General features: G+C 55.4%; 1 protein-coding gene across 4 annotated transcripts in view; it reads left to right on the top strand.

Annotated features, from left to right (window-relative positions):
• LOC116956042 (uncharacterized) overlaps positions 1 to 22,500 on the top strand; it is a 119,736-nt gene that overhangs the window by 75,347 nt on the left and 21,889 nt on the right. For 2 of the 4 annotated variants that reach the window (XM_076053940.1, XM_076053942.1), the window contains 2 exons: positions 20,076 to 20,492; positions 21,350 to 21,558. In XM_076053940.1, the coding sequence (XP_075910055.1) occupies positions 20,076 to 20,492; positions 21,350 to 21,558 (626 nt within the window). Of the gene's footprint in view, positions 1 to 3,249; positions 3,371 to 20,075; positions 20,493 to 21,349; positions 21,559 to 22,500 lie in introns of those variants that run through there. The other 2 variants (XM_076053941.1, XM_076053943.1) reach the window with 2 other exon arrangements.

Below are 22,500 nucleotides of genomic sequence, written 5' to 3' on the forward strand. Positions count from 1 at the left end.
AGGTCCCCCGTGTAGGCCTGCACAGACTGTTGGGGCAAGTGCTGTTAGCGAGGAGCGAGCACCGCCTTTGTCTCCCCAGTGGCAGATCTTTTGCTACACACCGCACCAGGTACCCATTTGAGGCCATGAGTGCGGGTATCGAACTCAGGTCACCGGGTTAGCAGCGCAGCGCGCTCACCGCTACTACCCACAGTGCACAGTGGCACTCTCCATACACCTGCAGACCGTCCGCTTGCATGGAGCTGTACGCACTCTGCAATTACCCACAGACATACAAAGACAAAGATCCCCCGTGTAGCCTTAACAGACTGTAGGGGCAAGTGCTGTTAGCGAGCACCTATGAAGGCCGGCACGGCACACGAGGGGGTGGGTGGCCAGCAACCATTCCCGGCCGCCTTTGTTACCACATTTCTGATGTTAAAGCACCGCACCACTCCTTTGAGGATGAGTCGACCTAGGGGAGGCCCAGAACCGGTTCAGATAATCGTCACTGGGTGGGTGGCCGTGAGCGGGAGTCGATCGTAGGGCAGCGCGCTAATCGCGGCGCCACCGCTCCTTCACTCACCCACACACACACACTACCCCCAACTCACACACCCATCACCCTACCCCCAACACACACCCCCCCCAACACACACACAAACATCCATCACCCTACCCCCAACACACACACCCATCACCCTACACCCCACAACACACACACCCATCACCCTACCCCCCAACACACACATCCATCACCCTACCCCCCCAACACACACACCCATCACCCCCCCCCCTCTCACACACACCCATCACCCTACCCCCAACACCCCCCCCCCCAACACACACACACACCCATCACCCTACCCCCCAACACATACACATCACCCTACCCCCCAACACACACACACACTCAACCTCCTACCCCATGCAATCACACACACACACATCCATCACCCTACCCCCCAACACACACACCCATCACCCCCCCCCCAACACACACACCCCATCACCCCCCCCCCCTCTCACACACACCCATCACCCCCCTCACACACACCCATCACCCCCCCCACACACACACCCATCAACCTACCCACCCTCTCACACACATCCATACCTACCCAACACACACACCCATCACCTCACACACCACCCCATCAACCTACCCCCCCTCTCACACACATCCATCACCCTACCGCCCAACACACACACACCCACCCATCACCCCCCCCTCACACACACCCATCACCCTACCCCCCCAACACACACACCCATCACCCCCTCTCACACACACTCATCACCCTACCCCCCAACACACACACCCATCACCCTACCCCCAACACACACCCATCACCCTACCCCCCCTCACACACACCCATCACCCCCCCCCCTCACACATACACCCATCACCCTACCCCCCCACACACACCCATCACCCTACCCCCCTCAACCACGCACCCATCACCCTACCCCCCACTCACACACACCCATCACCCTACCCCCCCCCCCCTCACACACACCCATCACCCTACCCCCCTCTCACACACACCCATCACCCTACCCCCCCCCTCACACACACCCATCACCCCCCCCTTCACACACACCCATCACCCTACCCCCCTCACACACACACCCATCACCCTACCCCACCTCACACACACACCCATCACCCTACCCCCTCTCACACACACCCATCACCCTACCCCCTCTCACACACACCCATCACCCACCACCTCTCTCACACACACCCATCACCCCCCCTCTCACACACACCCATCACCCTACCCCCTCTCACACACACACCCATCACCCCACCCCTCTCACACACACACCCATCACCCTACCCCCCTCTCAAACACACCCATCACCCTACTCCCCTCTCAAACACACCCATCACCCTACCCCCCTCTCACACACACCCATCAACCCTACCCCCCTCTCACACACACCCATCACCCTACCCCCTCTCACACACACCCATCACCCTACCCCAACACACACACACCCATCACCCTACCCCCTCTCACACACACCCAGCACCCTACCCCCCTCTCACACACACCCATCACCCTACCCCCCTCTCACACACACCCATCACCCTACCCCCCTCTCACACACAACCCATCACCCTACCCCCAACACACACTCCCATCACCCCCTCTCACACACACTCATCACCCTACCCCCCTCTCACACACACCCATCACCCTACCCCCCTCTCACACACACCCATCACCCTACCCCCCTCTCACACACACCCATCACCCCCCTCTCACACACACCCATCACCCTACCCCCCTCTCACACACACCCATCACCCTACCCCCCTCTCACACACACCCCATAACCCTACCACCCTCTCACACACACTCATCACCTTACCCCCTCTCACACACACACCCATCACCCTACCCCCTCTCACACACACCCATCATCCTACCCCCTTCTCACACACACCCATCACCCTACCCCCCTCTCACACACACCCATTATCCTTCCCCCCTCTCACACACACACCCATCACCCTACCCCCCTCTCACACACACCCATCACCCTACCCCCCTCTCACACACACCCATCACCCTACCCCCTCTCACACACACCCATCACCCTACCCCCTCTCACACACACCCATCGCCCTACACACACACACACCCATCACCCTACCCCTCTCACACACACCCATCACCCTACCCCCCTCTCACACACACCCATCACCCTACCCCCCTCTCACACACACCCATCACCCTACCCCCCTCTCACACACACCCATCGCCCTACACACACACACACCCATCACCCTACCCCCAAACACACACACACCCATCACCCTACCCCCTCTCACACACACCCATCGCCCTACACACACACACACACCCATCACCCTACCCCCAACACACACACACCCATCACCCTACCCCCTCTCACACTGGAGTAGACAAGGAGTCGAGGATGGGAGAGAGCGTTGAGAGAGAGCGAGAGAGTGGGGGGTGAGTGGGGGGGTGAGAGAGTGGGGGGAGAGTGGGGGGGGGGAGAGAGTGGGGGGAGAGAGTGGGTGGGGGGGGGTTGAGTGAGAGGGTTCGACAGGAGAGAGAGAGAGGGGGCGTGAGAGGGAGAGAGAGAGAGGGGGCGAGAGAGGGAGAGAGAGTGGGGGGTGAGTGGGGGGGGTGAGAGAGTGGGGGGGGGAGAGTGGGGGGAGAGAGTGGGGGGGGAGAGAGTGGGTGGGGGGGGGTTGAGTGAGAGGGTTCGACAGGAGAGAGAGAGAGGAGGCGAGAGAGGGAGAGAGAGAGAGGGGGGACACACAGAGACACACGGAGAGAGGGGGAGAGAGAGAGACGCACAAGAGAGAGAGAGATGCATGGATTTCAGCCAGCCATGGGCTATAGTGTAGGTAAGTGTTGTCCTCTATGAATCAGTGTGCGTGTGTTGTGTGTGTTGTGTGCGTGTTGACATACCGTGTGTGTGTGTTGTGTGTGTGTTGATATACCGTGTGTGTGTGTTGTGTGTGTGTTGATATACCGTGTGTGTGTTGTGTGTGTGTGTTGATATACCGTGTGTGTGTGTTGTGTGTGTGTGTGTTGATATACCGTGTGTGTGTGTTGTGTGTGTGTTGATATACCGTGTGTGTGTTGACATACTGTGTGTGTGTGTTCATATAATGTGCGAGTGTTATATACTGTGTGCGTGTGTTGTGTGTGTGTGTCGAGTATGTGACGAGTGCAGATTGTGAAGTGTGTGTGTGTGATGTGCGTGTGATGAGAGGGCGATGTGTGTGTGCGTGTGTGTGTGTGTGCGTGTGTGTGTGCGTGTGTGTGTGTCTGCGTGAGTGTGCGTGTGTGATTCTTTGATATGATTACATTGATCCTCTTATGTATAAGGGATCAGATTGTGTTTGTTATGAAGGTCGGACATAATGTGTGTACAGAGAGCAGTTGTCTTGGTCAGTATGTGTGTCAGTGTGTGTGTGTCAGTGTGTGTGTCTGTGTGTTTCTGTGTGTGTGTCTGTGTGTTTCTGTGTGTGTCAGTGTGTGTGTCTGTGTGTGTGTCAGTGTGTGTCTGTGTGTGCGTCAGTATATGTGTTTGTGTGTGTCAGTGTGTGTGTCTGTGTGGGTCAGTGTGTGGATCAGTGTGTGTGTCTGTGTGTGAGTCAGTGTGTGTGTCTCAGTGTGTGTCTGTGTGTGTGTGTGTACTAGGGGAGCGGTGGTGCAGCGGTTAGCGCTACGCTGCGCTACGAACCCGGCCATCCGAGTTCGATTCCCGCTCACGGCCAACATGACCAATGACGATTATCTGAACCGGTCCTGGGCCTCCCCTAGATCAACTCAGCCTAAAATGAGTACCTAATGCTGCGTGTATTAAAAATCGCCACTGGGGAGATAAAGGCGGCCGGGCGTAGTGCCGGCCTTCATAGGCGCTCGCTAACAGCACTTGCCCCAACAGTCTGTTACAGGCTACACGGGGGATCTTTGTCTATGCTTATATCTGCGCGTGTGTCTGTGTGATGCATCAGCGTGTGATGGATGTGTGAGTCTGTGTGTGTGTTCTGACTGTGTTCATCTTGTGTATGTGCGTGTATATGTGTGTGTGTGTTAGTGTATGTTCGCGTGCGTGTCTATGTGTGTGTGTGTCCCCAGTGGCGATGTTTTACACACCGCACCAGGTGCTCATTTGAGGCCGAGTCGACCTAGCAGAGGGCCAGGCCGTTTCAGATAATCGTCACTCGGTTGAACGAGTTCGTAGCGCGGTGCGCTCACCACTGCGCCACCGCTCCCCCAACACATACACAGGCACCCACTCACGCACACACACACACGTATTACCGCATGCATGAATGCAGGCAACATATGGATGGAGGTTGCAGTTTGTGTCTTTTGTGAGTGAGTGTGTGAGTGAGTGTGTGAGTGAGTGTGTGAAATTAGTGCGTGAGTGAGTGTGTGAGTGAGTGTGTGAAATTAGTGCGTGAGTGTGTGAAATTAGTACGTGAGTGTGTGTGAGTGTGTGTGAGTGAGTGTGTGAGAGGGTGTGGGTGAGCGAATTAATTAATTATATAACTCAGGGGTTATGTCGTAACAATTAAGAGTTAGACTCAACGATTGAATTAATGAGTGAGTGAATATTTGAGTGAGTGAGTGAATTTTGAGTGTGTATGAGTGAGCGTGTTTATTGAATGAGTGTGAGTGAATGTGTGAGTGTGTGTATTGAATGAGTGTGTATGATTGAGTGTGTTTATTGAATGAGTGTGAGTGAGTGCATGTTTGAGTGAATGAATGGATGAGTGAACAAATGAATGAGTGAGCAAGTGAATTCAACTATTGAATGAATGAGTGAGTGAATATTTGAGTGAGTGAGTGAATATTTGAGTGTGTATGAGTGAGCGTGTTTATTGAATCAGTGTGAGTGAATGTGTGTGAGTGAGCGTGTGTATTGAATGAGTGTGAGTGAATGCATGTTTGAGTGAATTAATGGATGAGTGAACAAATGAATGAGTGAGCAAGTGAATTTAACGATTGAATGAATGAGTGAATATTTGAGTGAGTGAGTGAATATTTGAGTGTGTATGAGTGATCGTGTTTATTGAATCAGTGAGTGAATGTGTGCGTGTGTGAGTGAGCGTGTGTATTGAATGAGTGTGAGTGAATGAGTGTGAGTGAATGAGTGTGTATGATTGAGTGTGTTTATTGAATGAGTGTGAGTGAGTGCATGTTTGAGTGAATGAATGGATGAGTGAACAAATGAATGAGTGCGCAAGTGAATTTAACGATTGAATGAATGAGTGAATATTTGAGTGAGTGAATATTTGAGTGTGTATGAGTGAGCGTGTTTATTGAATAAGTGTGAGTGAATGTGTGCGTGTGTGAGTGAGCGTGTGCATTGAATGAGTGTGTATGATTGATTGTGTTTATTGAATGAGTCTGAGTGCATGTTTGAGTGAATTAATGGATGAGTGAACAAATGAATGAGTGAGCAAGTGAATTCAACGATTGAATGAATGAGTGAGTGAATATTTGAGTGAATATTTTAGTGTGTATGAGTGTGTGTGAGTGAGCGTGTGTATTGAATGGGTGTGAGTGAATGAGTGTGTATGATTGAGTGTTTATTTAATGAGTGTGAGTGAATGTGTGAGTGTGTGTATTGAATGAGTGTGTATGATTGAGTGTGTTTATTGAATGAGTGTGAGTGAGTGCATGTTTGAGTGAATGAATGGATGAGTGAACAAATGAATGAGTGAGCAAGTGAATTCAACTATTGAATGAATGAGTGAGTGAATATTTGAGTGAGTGAGTGAATATTTGAGTGTGTATGAGTGAGCGTGTTTATTGAATCAGTGTGAGTGAATGTGTGCGTGTGTGAGTGAGCGTGTGTATTGAATGAGTGTGAGTGAATGCATGTTTGAGTGAATTAATGGATGAGTGAACAAATGAATGAGTGAGCAAGTGAATTTAACGATTGAATGAATGAGTGAATTTTTGAGTGAGTGAGTGAATATTTGAGTGTGTATGAGTGATCGTGTTTATTGAATCAGTGAGTGAATGTGTGCGTGTGTGAGTGAGCGTGTGTATTGAATGAGTGTGAGTGAATGAGTGTGAGTGAATGAGTGTGTATGATTGAGTGTGTTTATTGAATGAGTGTGAGTGAGTGCATGTTTGAGTGAATGAATGGATGAGTGAACAAATGAATGAGTGAGCAAGTGAATTTAACGATTGAATGAATGAGTGAGTGAATATTTGAGTGAGTGAGTGAATATTTGAGTGTGTATGAGTGAGCGTGTTTATTGAATAAGTGTGAGTGAATGTGTGCGTGTGTGAGTGAGCGTGTGTATTGAATGAGTGTGTATGATTTATTGTGTTTATTGAAGGAGTGTGAGTGAGTGCATGTTTGAGTGAATGAATGGATGAGTGAACAAATGAATGAGTGAGTAATCACGTGAATGAATGAATCGTCCATGAATGTGGATTTACACAGCACCTCCCCCTCTCCACGTCTCATCCCGTCCGTATCTCTCGCTCTCTCGCTCTCTCGTTCTCTCGCTATTCGTTCCCTCCTCCTCATTCTCTTTCCTTGACTCCGTCTTCACCTCTTCCTGAACCCAGGGGTCATAATGCACGGATTGACAAAGGCACGGAACAAAGACAAAGATCCCCCGTGTAGCCTGTAACAGACTGTAGGGGCAAGTGCTGTTAGCGAGCAGCACCTGTGAAGGCCGGCACGGCACACGAGGGGGTGGGTAGCCAGCACCACGCCCGGCCGCCTTTGTCTTCCTAATTGCGACTCATTTGAGGCTGTGTCGACCTAGGGGAGGCAACACACAGACACACACACACAGGTGCACACAGACACACACACAGGTACACACAGACACACACAGACACACACAGATACACACAGACACACACAGATACACACTGACACACACATGTACACATAGACACACACACAGATACACACAGACACACACACAGGTACACACAGACACACACACAGACACACAGGTACACACAGACACACACACAGGTACACACAGACAACACACAGGTACACACACAGACACACAGATACACACAGACACACACACAGACACACACAGGTACACACAGATGCACATGTACACACAGACACACACACATGTACACAGACACACACAAGTTACACACAGACACACACGCAGGTACACACAGACACACACACAGGTACGCACAGACACACACAGATACACATGTACACACAGACACACAGGTACACACAAACACACACACAGGTACACACAAACACACACACAGGTACACAGATACACACAGGTACACACAGGTACACACAGACACACAGGTACACACAGACACATGTACAGGTACACACAGACACACACACAGACACACAGGTACACACACAGACACACGTACAGGTACACACTGACACACACACAGGTACACACAGACACACACAGACACACACACACAGACACACACACAGACACACACAGATACACACACAGATACACACAGACACACACAGGTACACACAGACACACATGTACACACAGGCACACACATGTACACACAGACACACACACAGGTACACACAGACACACACACAGGTACACACAGACACACACAGGTACACACAGACAGACACACAGGTACACACAGACACACACAGGTACACACAGACACACACACAGGTACACACAGACACACACAGGTACACACACACAGACATACACAGGTACACACACACAGACACACACAGGTACACACACACAGACATACACAGGTACACACACACAGACATACACAGGTACACACACACAGACATACACAGGTACACACAGACACACACAGGTACGCACAGACACATACACAGGTACACACAGACATACATAGGTACACACACACAGACATACACAGGTACACACACACAGACACACACAGGTACACACACACAGACACACACAGGTACACACACGCACACAAATCGTTATCCATACTCATCGCTATAGCAACCCATATTAAGCACTCTCCCCCCCTCTCTCTCTCGTTCCCTTCCCCCCACCCCTCTCCCTCCCCTCCCCCTCTCCCCTCTCCATTTAAAAAACCCAGGGTCGCATACCAGGGTCATGAGTAGGAGCGCCGTTGGTGATGGGACACGGATCTCTCTCCTCTCCTTTACTCTCCCTCACTCTCCTTTACTCTCCCTTTCCTCTCCTTTACTCTCCCTACCTCTCCTCTCCAACCTCTCCTTTACTCTCCCTACCTCTCCTCTCCCTCTCCAACCTCTCCTTTACTCTCTCTCTCCTCTCCTTTACTCTCCCTCCCTCTCCTCTCCCTCCCTCTCCTCTCCCTCCCTCTCCTCTCCCTCTCCAACCTCTCCTTTACTCTCCCTACCTCTCCTCTCCCTCTCCAACCTCTCCTTTACTCTCTCTCTTCTCCTTTACTCTCCCTCCCTCTCCTTTACTCTCTCTCTCCTCTCCTTTACTCTCCCTCCCTCTCCTCTCCCTCTCCAACCTTTCCTTTACTCTCCCTACCTCTCCTCTCCCTCTCCAACCTCTCCTTTACTCTCCCTCCCTCTCCTCTCCCTCTCCAACCTCTCCTTTACGCTCCCTCCCTCTCCTCTCCCTCTCCAACCTCTCCTTTACTCTCCCTCCCCTACCTCTTCTTTACTCTCCCACACTCTCCCTCCCATCTGCGCCTCCCCCCCTCTCTCTCACTGTCTCCCCCCCCCTCGCGTCTCCCCTCTCCCTCCCCGTGTCTCTGTCTCTCTCCATCCATCTCACGCTCCCCCCCTCTCTCCCTCCCTCTCACCCCCAACTCCCCCCCCCCATCTCTCCCCCCATCTCCCTCCCTCTCACCCCCAACTCTCCCCCCCATCTCCCTCCCTCTCACCCCCACCCCCATCTCCCCCCCCCCATCTCTCCCCCCCATCTCCCTCCTTCTCACCCCCACCCCCATCTCCCTCTCACCCCCAAATCTCCCCCCCATCTCCCTCCCTCTCACATTAAACAATGCACTGCCTGTGCTTTTAGCGCATTGATGTGTGTGTGTACGTGTATGTATGTGTGTGTGTACGTGTGTATGTGTGTATGTGTGTACGTGTGTGTATGTGTGTATGTGTGTGTACGTGTGTGTATGTGTGTATGTGTGTGTATGTGTGTACGTGTGTGTATGTGTGTGTATGTGTGTGTGTATGTGTGTGTACGTGTGTACGTGTGTGTATGTGTGTGTATGTGTGTGTATGTGTGTGTACGTGTGTACGTGTGTGTATGTGTGTGTATGTGTGTCTGTGTGTGTACGTGTGTGTGTGTCTGTGTGTGTAGGTGTGTACGTGTGGGGAGCGATAGTGTAGCGGTGGTCAGCACGCTGCGCTATGAACCTGGCGACCCGGGTTCAATTCCCGCTCACGGCCAACCCAGTGACGATTATCTGAACCGGTCCCCGGGCCTCCCCTATGTCGACTCAGCCTCAAATGAGTACCTGGTGCGGTGTGTAAACATTGCCACTAGGGAGACAAAGGCGGTCGGGCGTGGTGCTGGCCACTCACCCCCTCATGTACCGTGCCGGCCTTCATAGGTGCTGCTCGCTAACAGCACTTGCCCCTACAGTCTGTTAAGGCTATATGGGGGATCTTTGTATATATGTGTGTGTATGTGTGTGTATGTATGTGTGTGGGGAGCGGTGGCGCAGTGGTTAGCGCCACTGTTCCACGACCCCGGCGACCCGAGTTAAATTTTCCGCTCACGGCCAACATCGTTGACGAATATTTGAACCGGTCTAGACTCGGCCTCAAATGAGTACCTGGTGCGGTGTGTAAACATCAACGCTGGGGAGACAAAGGCGGTCGGGCACTCACCCCCTCGTGTGCCGTGCACTCCGGCTCACTCACCCATACAACCCGCTCACCCACCCACGCACCTCCCACCCTCAGCCACCCAACAACCCATTCACTCATTCGCCCATCCACTCACCCATCCACCCATTCATTCACTCACCCACCCATCCACCCATTAACTCGCCCATCCACCTATCCACTCACTCACCCATCCACCCATTCATTCACTCACCCACGTCTCCAGTCACCCACGCACTAACCCATCCACCTACTCCCCCACCCACGCACCCACCCAGACCCTATTCCACTGGTGTCTCTGGCTAGGCAAGGAGTGTTTCTGTTGAAAGGTGAACTCCACTGCCACTCTGTACACCGGTGTGTGGGGGGTGTGTGGTGGGTGTGTGGGGGATGTGTGGGGGGGTGTGGTGTGTGGGGGGGGTGTGGGGGGGGTGTGTGGGGGGGGGGGTGTGTGGGGGGGGTGTGGGGTGTGGGGGGGGCGGTGTGGTGTGTGTGTGGAGTCTGTGTGTGGAGTCTGTGTGTGGAGTGTGTGTGTGGAGTGTGTGTGCGGAGTGTGTGTGTGGTGTGTGTGTGGTGTGTGTGTGTGGTGTGTGTGTGGTGTGTGGAGTGTGTGTGTGGTGTGTGTGTGGAGTCTGTGTGTGGTGTGTGTGTGTGGAGTCTGTGTGTGGAGCCTGTGTGTGTGGTGTGTGTGTGTAAATGGGCGAGGTTTAGGACTGTGACTCATGCAGCTGCAATGGCCGCTTTGGGTACGCGGCCCAGACCTCCCGAGAGACCCTGGCTGACATAGGAGGTGTTCAGGATAAATGTTGTGGATAGTTGAGAAAAAGCGACAGGCCCACTGTCATCAGCTACAGAATCCCACGTCAGAGAATGAGGAGGCTTACCGCAGCCTTCGCTCGGAGGTTCGGAGAGCCGTGAGGCGCTGCAAGGATGGGTGGTGGTCGCGGGTTGCTGAGGAGATGGAGTCTGCCTCAGTGGCCCGCGATCACAAATCTCTATTTCAAAATAGTAACCTGCAGCGCCACACCTATTACCATCATTAGGGGAAAAAACGGTGATCCAATCTCCGACCCCCAGGAACAGGTTTGCAGATTTGCTGAGCATTTCTGTGAGGTCCTGGGGGAGGGGAAATCCTTCAGCCAGGAAAGCATCCTTCAGCCAGGAAAACATCGTGGCACAAAGTGGAGATGACCCTGCTGAGGCTGCGGTGCCTCAAATATTGGAGGAAGTCACCCCTTGTGAGTGGCTGGATGAGGTGCCATCTATTGAGGAAGTACTGAAGGCGATCCGGAGTCTGAGACCAGGAAAGGCACCGGGCAGAGATGATCTCCCAAGCGAAACGCTGAAGGAGGGTGGCGTTTGTGCACAGACTACCCTGCTACAGCGGAGGTGTAGGGAATTCCAACAAGACCTACATCTCTGGTTTATTGACCTGGTCAAGGCCTATGCTACCATCAGTAGGCCTGGGCTCTGGGTTGTTCTTCGTGCTTTTGGAGTCCCTGACCCTCTGCTCACGATCATTAAGGACCTTCATGATGGTGAGCGGGCCCCGGGTAAAACTACGTGGCCAGGAGTCAGAGCCATTCCCTGTACACCTTGGGGTGCGACAGGGATGTCCTCTGGCTCCCACATTATTTAACATCTATTTTGACCACGTAGTTCGTGAAGCCTTCAATAGCTGTACCGGGGGAGTCTCCATTTGGTACAGATATAATGGGAGGCTGATCAATGCCCAGGTGCGGTCAAGGGATGGCTCCCTATTGCTCAACCACGTTATGTATGCCGATGATTTGGTAATAGCTGCTCATTCAGAGGAGGAGTTGGAGACGTTGCTGCTGAGACTGGAGCGTGCCACTAAGAAATGGGGCCTTACCATCAGCCCCACCAAAACTAAGCACCTGCCTGGGTATTTTGTACAATCGGACACTCCATCCTCACAACTCCCAATTGGTAATGGGGCAGTTGTGGAGAGAGTGGAGAGTTTCCCATACCTGGGCAGTGTGCATATGACCGGCTCCAGTTTAACAGCAGAGGTCTCACTCCGAGCGGAAATATCTTTTCATCGGTTGCGTAACGCTGTGTAGAAGCTACCTGGTCTGTCGCTCCGCACTAAGCTTCAGGTCTTCTCGGCCACGGTCATTCCCTCCCTTCTCTACGCTTGCAAAACGTGGACCCCCCTAATGGAACATCTTCGCCGGTTAGAAACATTTAGGCTAGCCTGTCTACGATCCATCCTGGGTTTAACCAGGCTGAATTGTGTGAGCTCACACATCCTTGAAAGATCTGGGAAAGGTCCCATCGGTGAGCTCCTCTGGCAGGCAAGGCTGCGTTGGCTGGGTCATGTAGCCTGCATGCCCAGCCACCGCATGCCGAAAAAGCTTTTGTTCGGCCGGATTGAGGGGGCTAATCAGGCGCGGTACGGGCTAGAGAAGAAATGGAGTGATGTGGCACAGGAGGACGTGGAGCTGAGTGGACTTGCCGATGACTGATACCAGCGGTGTCAAGATTGGCCTCTGTGGAGGAGGCTCGTGAAGGATGCTACTGGGCAGTTGGAGGCAGTCGCCCTCCAACAACAACGGAGGGCGGAGGAGCGACGCTCACAACAACGAGCGGAGCGCCGGGTGGCTAAAGCACAGCAGGTTGGCACAGTAGGGGGCACAGGTGGTGCATCAGCCAGTCATCTCAGTCAGTCGACCCGTGGCACCTGGGTCTGCCCCGTGACCTCCTGCCAGCGGGCGTTCGACACTTCACGTGGCCCCAAGGTGCACATGGCCTGGCACAAGCGTCGTGGTGACGTTACCGCCACTTAGTGGCGAATGGCGGTTGTTGTTGTGTGTGTGGAGTCTGTGTGTGGTGTGTGGGGGTGAGTGGTGTGTGTGTGTGGAGTCTGTGTGGAGTCTGTGTGGTGTGTGGGGGTCTGTGTGGAGTTTGTGTGTGGTGTGTGTGTGTGGAGTCTGTGTGTGGTGTGTGGGGGGTGTGTGGTGTGTGTGGTGTGTGTGGAGTCTGTGTGTGGTGTGTGGGGGGTGTGTGGTGTGGTGTGTGTGTGGGGTGTGTGTGGGGTGTGTGTGTGGTGTGTGTGGTGTGTGTGAGGGGTGTGTGTGTTTGGTGTGTGTGTGTGGTGTGTGTTGTGTGTGTGAGGGGTGTGTGTGTATGTGTGGTGTGTGTGTGGTGTGTGTGTGGTGTGTGTGTGTGTGGTGTGTGTGTAGTGTGTGTGGAGTGTGTGGTGTGTGTGTGTGTGGTGTGGGGGGGGTGTGGTGTGTGTGGTGCGTGTGTGTGGTGTGTGTGTGGTGTGTGTGTGGTGTGTAGGGGGTGTGTGTGTGGGGGGGTGTGGAGTGTGTGTGTGGTGTGTGTGTGGTGTGTGTGTGGAGTGTGTGTGTATGGTGTGTGGTGTGAGTGTGTGGTGTGTGTGTGGGGAGTGTGTGTGTGTGGTGTGTGTGTGTGGTGTGTGTGTGAGGAGTGTGTGTGAGGGGTGTGTGTGTGTGAGTGTGAGGGGGGTGTGTGTGTGTGTGTGAGGGGTGTGTGGTGTGTGTGTGTGAGGGATGTGTGTGTGGTGTGTGTGTGTGGTGTGTGTGTGTGGGGTGTGTGTGTCGTGTGTGGGGGGTGTGTGTGTGGTGTGTGGGGGGTGTGTGGGGGGTGCTCAGTCACTAATTGCCCCCCCCACGAACCCTCCGCTGCGACCTAACGAGCCTGAGCGATGCTCCCGCACGCGTGCGCGGGACTCGGACTCATTAGCTCAGACTGATTAGCTCGGCTAATTAAGGGGACCGGGCCACGTGACTTCACAGTGGCCGTGTGAGACGCGCGAGATTACGTAAGTGCGTGTGTACACGTGGTGTGTGTGTACACGTGTGTGGGTGTGTGCGTACACTTGTGTGGGTGTGTGTACACGTGGTGTGTGTGTACACGTGTGTGGGTGTGTGTGTGTACACTTGTGTGGGTGTGTGTGTACACGTGTGTGGGTGTACGCGTGTGTACACGTGTGTACACGTGTGTGCGTGTGGTCACGTGTGTGGGTGTGTGTGTGTGCACACGTGTCTGGGTGTGTGGGTGTGTACACGTGTGTGCGTGTGTACACGTGTGTGCGTGTGTACACGTGTGTACACGTGTGTGCGTGTGTACACGTGTGTGGGTGTGTGCGTGTGGTCACGTGTGTGGGTGTGTGCGTGTGCTCACGTGTGTGGGTGTGTGCGTGTGCTCACGTGTGTGGGTGTGTGGGTGTGTACACGTGTGTGTGTGTGTACACGTGTGTGGGTGTACGCGTGTGTACACGTGTGTACACGTGTGTGCGTGTGGTCACGTGTGCGGGTGTGTGTGTGTGCACACGTGTCTGGGTGTGTGGGTGTGTACACGTGTGTGGGTGTGTACACGTGTGTGCGTGTGTACACGTGTGTACACGTGTGTGCGTGTGTACACGTGTGTGGGTGTGTGCGTGTGGTCACGTGTGTGGGTGTGTGCGTGTGCTCACGTGTGTGGGTGTGTGCGTGTGCTCACGTGTGTGGGTGTGTGGGTGTGTACACGTGTGTGGGTGTGTACACGTGTGTGGGTGTGTACACGTGTGTGGTGTGTACACGTGTGTGGGTGTGGCCTAATGGGGAGCGGTGGTGCAGCGGTTAGCGCTACGCTGCGCTACGAACCCGGCGACCTGAGTTCGATTCCCGCTCACGGCCACAAACAGCAGTGACGATTATCTGAACCGGTCTTGGGCCTCCCCTAGGTCGACTCAGCCTCAAATGAGTACCTGGTGCGGTGTGTAAACATCGTTACTGGGGAGACAAAGGCGGCCGGGCGTGGCGCTGGCCACCCACCCCTTCGTGTGCCGTACCGACCTTCATAGGTGCTCGCTAACAGCACTTGCCCCTAAAGTCTGTTAAGGCTACACGGGGGATCTTTGTCTTTGTGTTTGCATTCATAAGGAGCAGTGACGCGCACACTCTGAACCCTCTGCAACCCGAGTTCGATTCCTACCCTGGTCGGTGTGTGTGGCAGTGAAAGTCCTCCTGGCTGTACCAGGTGTTATAGACTCGGGAAACCACCCGTCCCACTATTTTCCCTCTCTTTCTCAGTGATGGTAAATTATCTCTGTCAGGGCGTTATCTACAGCCTCCAGACCGCCTGTCTCTCTCTCCCGTTCCCTCTCCTCGACTCTCTCTCACCCCTACTGTGTCTCTCCCCTGTACTCTCTCTCTCCCGTTCCCTCTCCTCGACTCTCTCTCACCCCTACTGTGTCTCTCCCCTGTACTCTCTCTCTCTCACCCCTACTGTGTCTCTCCCCTGTACTCTCTCTCTCTCCCGTTCCCTCTCCTCGACTCTCTCTCTCACCCCTACTGTGTCTCTCCCCTGTACTCTCTCTCTCTTACCCCTACTGTGTCTCTCCCCTGTACTCTCTCTCTCTCTCACCCCTACTGTGTCTCTCCCCTGTACTCTCTCTCTCGACTACTGTGTCTCTCCCCTGTACTCTCTCTCTCTCTCACCCCTACTGTGTCTCTCCCCTGTACTCTCTCTCTCACCCCTAGTGTGTCTCTCCCCTGTACTCTCTCTCACCCCTACTGTCTCTCCCCTGTACTCTCTCTCACCCCTACACTCTCTCTCACCCCTACTGTGTCTCTCCCCTGTACTCTCTCCCGTTCCCTATCCTGTACTCTCTCTCACCCCCTACTGTGTCTCTCCCCTGTACTCTCTCTCACCCCTACTGTGTCTCTCCCCCTGTACTCTCTCTCACCCCCTACTGTCTCTCCCCTGTACTCTCTCTCACCCCTACTGTGTCTCTTCCCTGTACTCTCTCCCGTTCCCTATCCTGTACTCTCTCTCTCACCCCTACTGTGTCTCTCCCCTGTACTCTCTCTCTCACCCCTACTGTGTCTCTCCCCTGTACTCTCTCTCACCCCTACTGTGTCTCTCCCCTGTACTCTCTCTCACCCCTACTGTGTCTCTCCCCTGTACTCTCTCTCTCGCCTACCGTCTCTCCCTGCACGCTCTCCCCGACTCTCCATCTCTCTTTTTTATTTTTTTTACGATCAGAGGAAACAAGACGATGCTCGGTGTAGTCGGCACTTTGCTTCGTTCATCAGTTCGTTTTTTATGCTTTGCTTTATGTAAACCCCCCCCCCCCTTTTTAAAATGAAAGATTTAACAAAAGATTTCTCCATCTCTCCCTCCTCCCCACTTTGCCCATTTCTCTCCCCTACTCTCTCTCTCTTTCCCTTCGCTCTATCCCCATCTCCCCCTCCCTCCCTCTCTCTTCATATCTCCCATACCCCCTCTCCCCCCTACTCTCTCCCCATCTCTCCCATACTCCCTCCCCTCTCTCCCCATCTCCCCCCTACTCCCCCCCCCCACTCTCCCCCCACTCCCCTCTCTCTCTCCCCATCTCCCCCCTACTCTCTCCCCATCTCTCTCCCATACTCCCTCCCCTCTCTCCCCATCTCCCCCCCTACTCCCCCCCTACTCTCCCCCCACTCCCCTCTCTCTCTCCCCATCTCCCACCTACTCTCCCCCTACTCTCCCCCCACTCCTCTCTCTCTCCCCATCTCCCCCCTACTCCCCCCCTACTCTCCCCCCACTCCTCTCTCTCCCCATCTCCCCCCTACTCCCCCCCCCTACTCTCCCCCACTCCTCTCTCTCTCCCCATCTCCCCCCTACTCCCCCCCTACTCTCCCCCACTCCTCTCTCTCTCCCCATCTCCCCCTACTCTCCCCCCTACTCTCCCCCCACTCCTCTCTCTCTCCCCATCTCTCCCCCCCTACTCTCCCCCTACTCTCCCCCTCCCCCCCACTCCTCTCTCTCTCCCCATCTCCCCCCTACTCCCCCCCTACTCTCCCCCCACTCCTCTCTCTCTCCCCATCTCCCCCCTACTCTCCCCCTACTCTCCCCCCACTCCTCTCTCTCTCACCATCTCCCCCTACTCTCCCCCTACTCTCCCCCTCCCCCCCACTCCTCTCTCTCTCCCCATCTCCCCCCCCCCACTACTCTCCCCCCCCCCCACTCCTCTCTCTGGCTCAATGAAGCTCCCCGCAACAAAGACCCCTGCATAGCCAGCAACAGCAGCAGCAACAACAACAGCAGCAACAACAGTAGCAACAGCACTAACAGCAGCAGTAGCAGCAGCAACAACAATAGCAACAATAACAACAACAACAACAGCAGCAACAGGGACAACAGCAACAGCAGCAGGCGGTGGCTGCTGTTGCTGCTGCTGTAGCTGCTGCTGTAGCCGCTGCTGTGAGTGAGGGTCGCCCCTCTCCCCGTGTAGCCTCAACAGACTGTTGGGGCAAGTGCCGCGAGCGTGCCGGCACCGTGGCACACGAGCGGCCAGGGCCACGCCCGGCCGCCTTTGTCTCTCCCAAGTGGCGACCGCACCAGGTTCCTCATTTGAGGCCGAGCCGACCTAGGTGGAGGCCAAGGACCGGTGCAGAAAGTCGTCACGTGGGTCCGGCGGTGGCCGTGAGCTGGAATTGAACTCGGGCCTCGTAGCGCAGCGTCGCATCTACAACACAAAGACAAAGGTCGCCCGTATAACCTCAACAGCCCTTCGGGGGGCAAGTGCAGTTAGCGAGTAGGGTGCCATCCATTGAGTCCGTACGCATGGAGGGGGGGGTAACCCAAACGCGTGTGTATGGGGGGGGGTCTACTGACAATGTGGCATAGCCACGGGGGGGGGGCGAGTGGGGGGGGGGTCTGGTGAAGCCTCGATAATAATTTGCCTACATTGGCCTTCAAATGAGCTAGATAGTCCGGCGGCGGACTATCTGTTTGCTGAAACACGTTAATATTATTCATCCTTGATCGTTTCTGCGTGGATTAAATATCGGCCGTTCTATAGGATTCGGGGGGAGGGAGGGGGGTGGTGTAAAAAGTCCGCGTGCGTACAGGGAGGGGTCAAGTCGTGACAGATTTTGTGCGTTCGCACTCAACGGATGGCCCCGAAGCACACACGAAGGCCCGCACCGTGGCACACGAGGGGGTGGGTGGCCAGCACCACGCACACACACACGCGCACGCGAACACTGTGTGTGTGTGTCCGCGTGTCACACTCGTTACCCTAACGAGCTCTCCCATCAATCCAGGGGACATGATTTTAACAGCTGATGCCTCTAATGCACCGCTCACCGTCTCCCCCCCCCCTCTCTCTCGCTCTTTGTCACACCGATCCCTTTGCAGCCCCCTCTCTCCCCTCTCTCTCCCCTCTCTCTCCCTTCTCGCTCCGCTCTCTCTCCCCTCTCTCTCTCCCCTCTCTCTCCCCTCTCGCTCCGCTCTCTCTCCCCTCTCTCTCCCCTCTCGCTCCCCTCTCTCTCCCCTCTCGCTCCGCTCTCTCTCCCCTCTCTCTCCCCTCTCTCTCCCCTCTCGCTCCGCACTCTCCCCCACTCGAACCCGCCTTTGCTTCTCTCTTCATAGCCGCCGGTGACCGCGCTCAGACCATCCACTCACTGCACTTGAGAACCCCGTCTGATCACTGCTCAGTCTATGGGTCTCTGTGTGAGTCTGTGGGTCTCTGTGTGAGCCTGTGGGTCTCTGTGTGAGTCTGTGGGTCTCCGTGTGAGTCTGTGGGTCTCTGTGTGAGCCTGTGGGTCTCTGTGTGAGTCTGTGGATCTCTGTGTGAGTCTGTGGGTCTTTGTGTGAGTCTGTGGATCTCTGTGTGGGTCTGTGGGTCTCTGTGTGAGTCTATGGGTCTCTGTGTGAGTCTGTGGGTCTCTGTGTGAGTCTGTGGGTCTCTGTGTGAGTCTGTGGGTCTCTGTGTGAGTCTGTGGGTCTCTGTGTGAGTCTGTGGGTCTCTTTGTGAGTCTGTGGGTCTCTGTGTGAATCTGTGGGTCTCTGTGTGAGTCTGTGGGTCTCTGTGTGAGTCTGTGGGTCTCTGTGTGAGTCTGTGGGTTTCTGTGTGAGTCTGTGGGTCTCTGTGTGAGTCTGTGGGTCTCTGTGCGAGTCTGTGGGTCTCTGTGTGATTCTGTGGGTCTCTGTGTGAGTCTGTGGGTCTCTGTGTGAGTCTGTGGGTCTCTGTGTGAGTCTGTGGGTCTCTGTGTGAGTCTGAGGGTCTCTGTGTGAGTCTGTGGGTCTTTGTGTGAGTCTGTGGGTCTCTGTGTGGGTCTGTGGGTCTCTGTGTCAGTCTGAGGGTCTCTGTGTGAGTCTGTGGGTCTCTGTGTGAGTCTGTGGGTCTCCGTGTGAGTTTGTGGGTCTCCGTGTGAGTCTGTGGGGCTCCGTGTGAGTCTGTGGGTCTTTGTGTGAGTCTGTGGGTCTCTGTGTGGGTCTGTGGGTCTCTGTGTGAGTCTGTGGGTCTCTGTGTGAGTCTGTGGGTCTCTGTGTGGGTCTGTGGGTCTCTGTGTGAGTCTATGGGTCTCTGTGTGAGTGTAGCGGTTAGCACGCTGCGCTATGAACACAGCGGACCGAGTTAAATTCCCTGTCAAGGCCAACACCAGTGATGTTTATTTGAACCGGTTCTGGGCATCTCCTAGGTCGACTCAGCCTCAAATGAGTACCTGGTGCGGTGTGTAGTAAACATCGCCACTGGGGAGACAAAGGCGGCCGGGCGTGGTGCTAGCCACCCACCCCCTCGTGTGCCGTGTCGGCCTTCATAGGTGCTCGCTAACAGCACTTGCCCCTGCAGTCTGTTACAGGCTACACGGGGGATCTTTTTTTGTTGTTGAGTCTACGAAAGTGCTGCGGTTGGAGATGCGACCCGGACCGGGGCTCCCAACGGCGACCTCAAGGAATCGATCTCAATGGGACCGGCCAATCAATTCCGCCCCTCTCGTGCGTGCGTGGTGCAGGTATGAGCCATGTGGCTCCGTCATCAACGCCAACGACACCGATGACTTCATCATCATCGTCATCGTCGTCGTCGTCTTCGTCGTCGTCGTCAGCGTCGTCGCTGGGGAACTCCAGGATGCTCGCCGTGCCCCCGCTCTCAGCCTCTCCGCTCGCCCTGACTGGGAATCCAACCTCCTCCGCCGCCGCCGCCGTCGCCGCCTCCTCCTCGGCATCCGCCTGCATCGCCGGCTCGGCCACTTCGCTGAGCGCGGCAGCGGCGAATGCCGGCAACCTCGGAGACGGCGGCTCTGCTAACCGCACGCCGCCTGGCGGTGCCGGCGGCGGCGGAGGAGGAGGAGGAGGAGGAGGAGGTGGACGAGGTGCCAGTTTTGCGGCCGCGCTCCGGAAGTTGGCACAGCAGGCCGAAGAGCCCAGAGGTGAGGCCGCCGCGGCGCTCGTGCCAGGCTAGGTGCGCCGCGGGGTTGGCCGGCTCGAGGCGAATTCGGGTCTTTGCCGGGTTCGAAGGGCAGCGTAGCGCTAACCGCTGCGCCACCGCTCCCCACACGCGCGCACAAATACGTGTGCACATACGCGCGCACGCACTCACGCTCACACGCGCACACACTCACGCTCACACACTCACGCACACACACTCACGCTCACACACTCACGCTCACACACTCACGCTCACACACTCACGCTCACACGCGCGCACGCACTCACGCTCACACACTCACGCACACACACTCACGCTCACACACTCACGCTCACACACTCACGCTCACACACTCACGCTCACACGCGCGCACGCACTCACGCTCACACACTCACGCTCACGCGCGCACGCACTCACGCTCACGCTCACACGCGCACACACTCACGCTCACACACTCACGCTCACACACTCACGCTCACACACTCACGCTCACACGCGCACACGCACTCACGCTCACACACTCACGCTCACACACTCACGCTCACACACTCACGCTCACACACTCACGCTCACACACTCACGCTCACACACTCACGCTCACACACTCACGCTCACACGCGCGCACGCACTCACGCTCACACACTCACGCTCACACACTCACGCTCACACACTCACGCTCACACACTCACGCTCACACACTCACGCTCACACACTCACGCTCACACACTCACGCTCACACACTCACGCTCACACACTCACGCTCACACACTCACGCTCACACACTCACGCTCACACGCGCGCACGCACTCACGCTCACACACTCACGCTCACACACGCTCTCTCTCCCTCTCTCCCCAGGTTCCTCTCTCAGCTCGGAGTCTCCGGTGACGTCGCCCTCGGCCCCTCCCCTCCCCCGCAGCCCCCCCTCCAGCCCCCCACCCCCAGCCCCCGTGGCCCCCCCCGCTCCTCCTTCGCGCCTCCCCGTGCAGCCCCCCACGGCACCCCCCGTGGTCACCATAGCCCCCACGCAGACGAGTGGGGCGTCCTGGAGGAGCGACGGACGGGGGGTACGTACCCGTGTGTGTGCGTCAGTGTGTGTCTGTGTGTGTCTGTGTGTGTCTGTGTGTCTGTGTGTGTCTGTGTGTGTCAGTGTGTGTCTGTGTGTGTCTGTGTGTGTGTCTGTGTGTGTCTGTGTGTGTCTGTGTGTGTGTGTGTGTGTGCGTCTGTGTGTGTCTGTGTGTGTCTGTGTGTGTCTGTGTGTGTGCGTCTGTGTGTGTCTGTGTGTGTGCGTCTGTGTGTGTCTGTGTGTGTCAGTGTGCGTCTGTGTGTGTCTGTGTACGTCTGTGTGCGTCTGTGTGTGTATGTGTGTGTCTGTGTGTGTCTGTGTGTGTGCGTTAGTGTGTGTGTGTCAGTGTGTGTCTATGTGTGTCTGTGTGTGTCTGTGTGTGTCTGTGTGTGCGTCTGTGTGTGTGCGTTAGTGTGTGTCTGTGTGTTTCTGTGTGTGTCTGTGTGTGCGTTAGTGTGTGTCTGTGTGTGTCTGTGTGTGCGTTAGTGTGTGTCTGTGTGTGTCTGTGTGTGTCTGTGTGCGTCTGTGTGTGTGCGTTAGTGTGTGTGTGTCTGTGTGTGTCTGTGTGTGCTCAAGCGGCGGTGTAGCGGTTAGCGCTACGCTGCGCTACGAACCCGGCGACCCGAGTTCGATTCCCGCTCACGGCCACCAACACCGCCGGTGACGATTATCTGAGCCGGTCCCGGGCCTCCCCTAGGTCGACTCAGCCTCAAATGAGTACCTGGTGCGGTGTGTAAACATTGCCACTGGGGAGACAAAGGCGGTCGGGCGTGGTGTTGGCCACCCACCCCCTCGTGTACCGTTCCGGCCTTCATAGGTGCTGCTCGCTAACAGCACTTGCCCCTACAGTCTGTTAAGGCTATATGGGGGATCTCTGTTGTGTGTGCGCGCGTGTGTGCGTGTGTGTGTGTGTGCATGCGTGTGTGTGTGTGTGCATGCGTGT

Source organism: Petromyzon marinus, chromosome 63 (assembly GCF_048934315.1).
Source record: "Petromyzon marinus isolate PM22_M1 ecotype Great Lakes invasive population chromosome 63, UKy_Petmar_22M1.pri1.0, whole genome shotgun sequence".
In the NCBI taxonomy this organism is placed as follows: domain Eukaryota; kingdom Metazoa; phylum Chordata; class Hyperoartia; order Petromyzontiformes; family Petromyzontidae; genus Petromyzon; species Petromyzon marinus.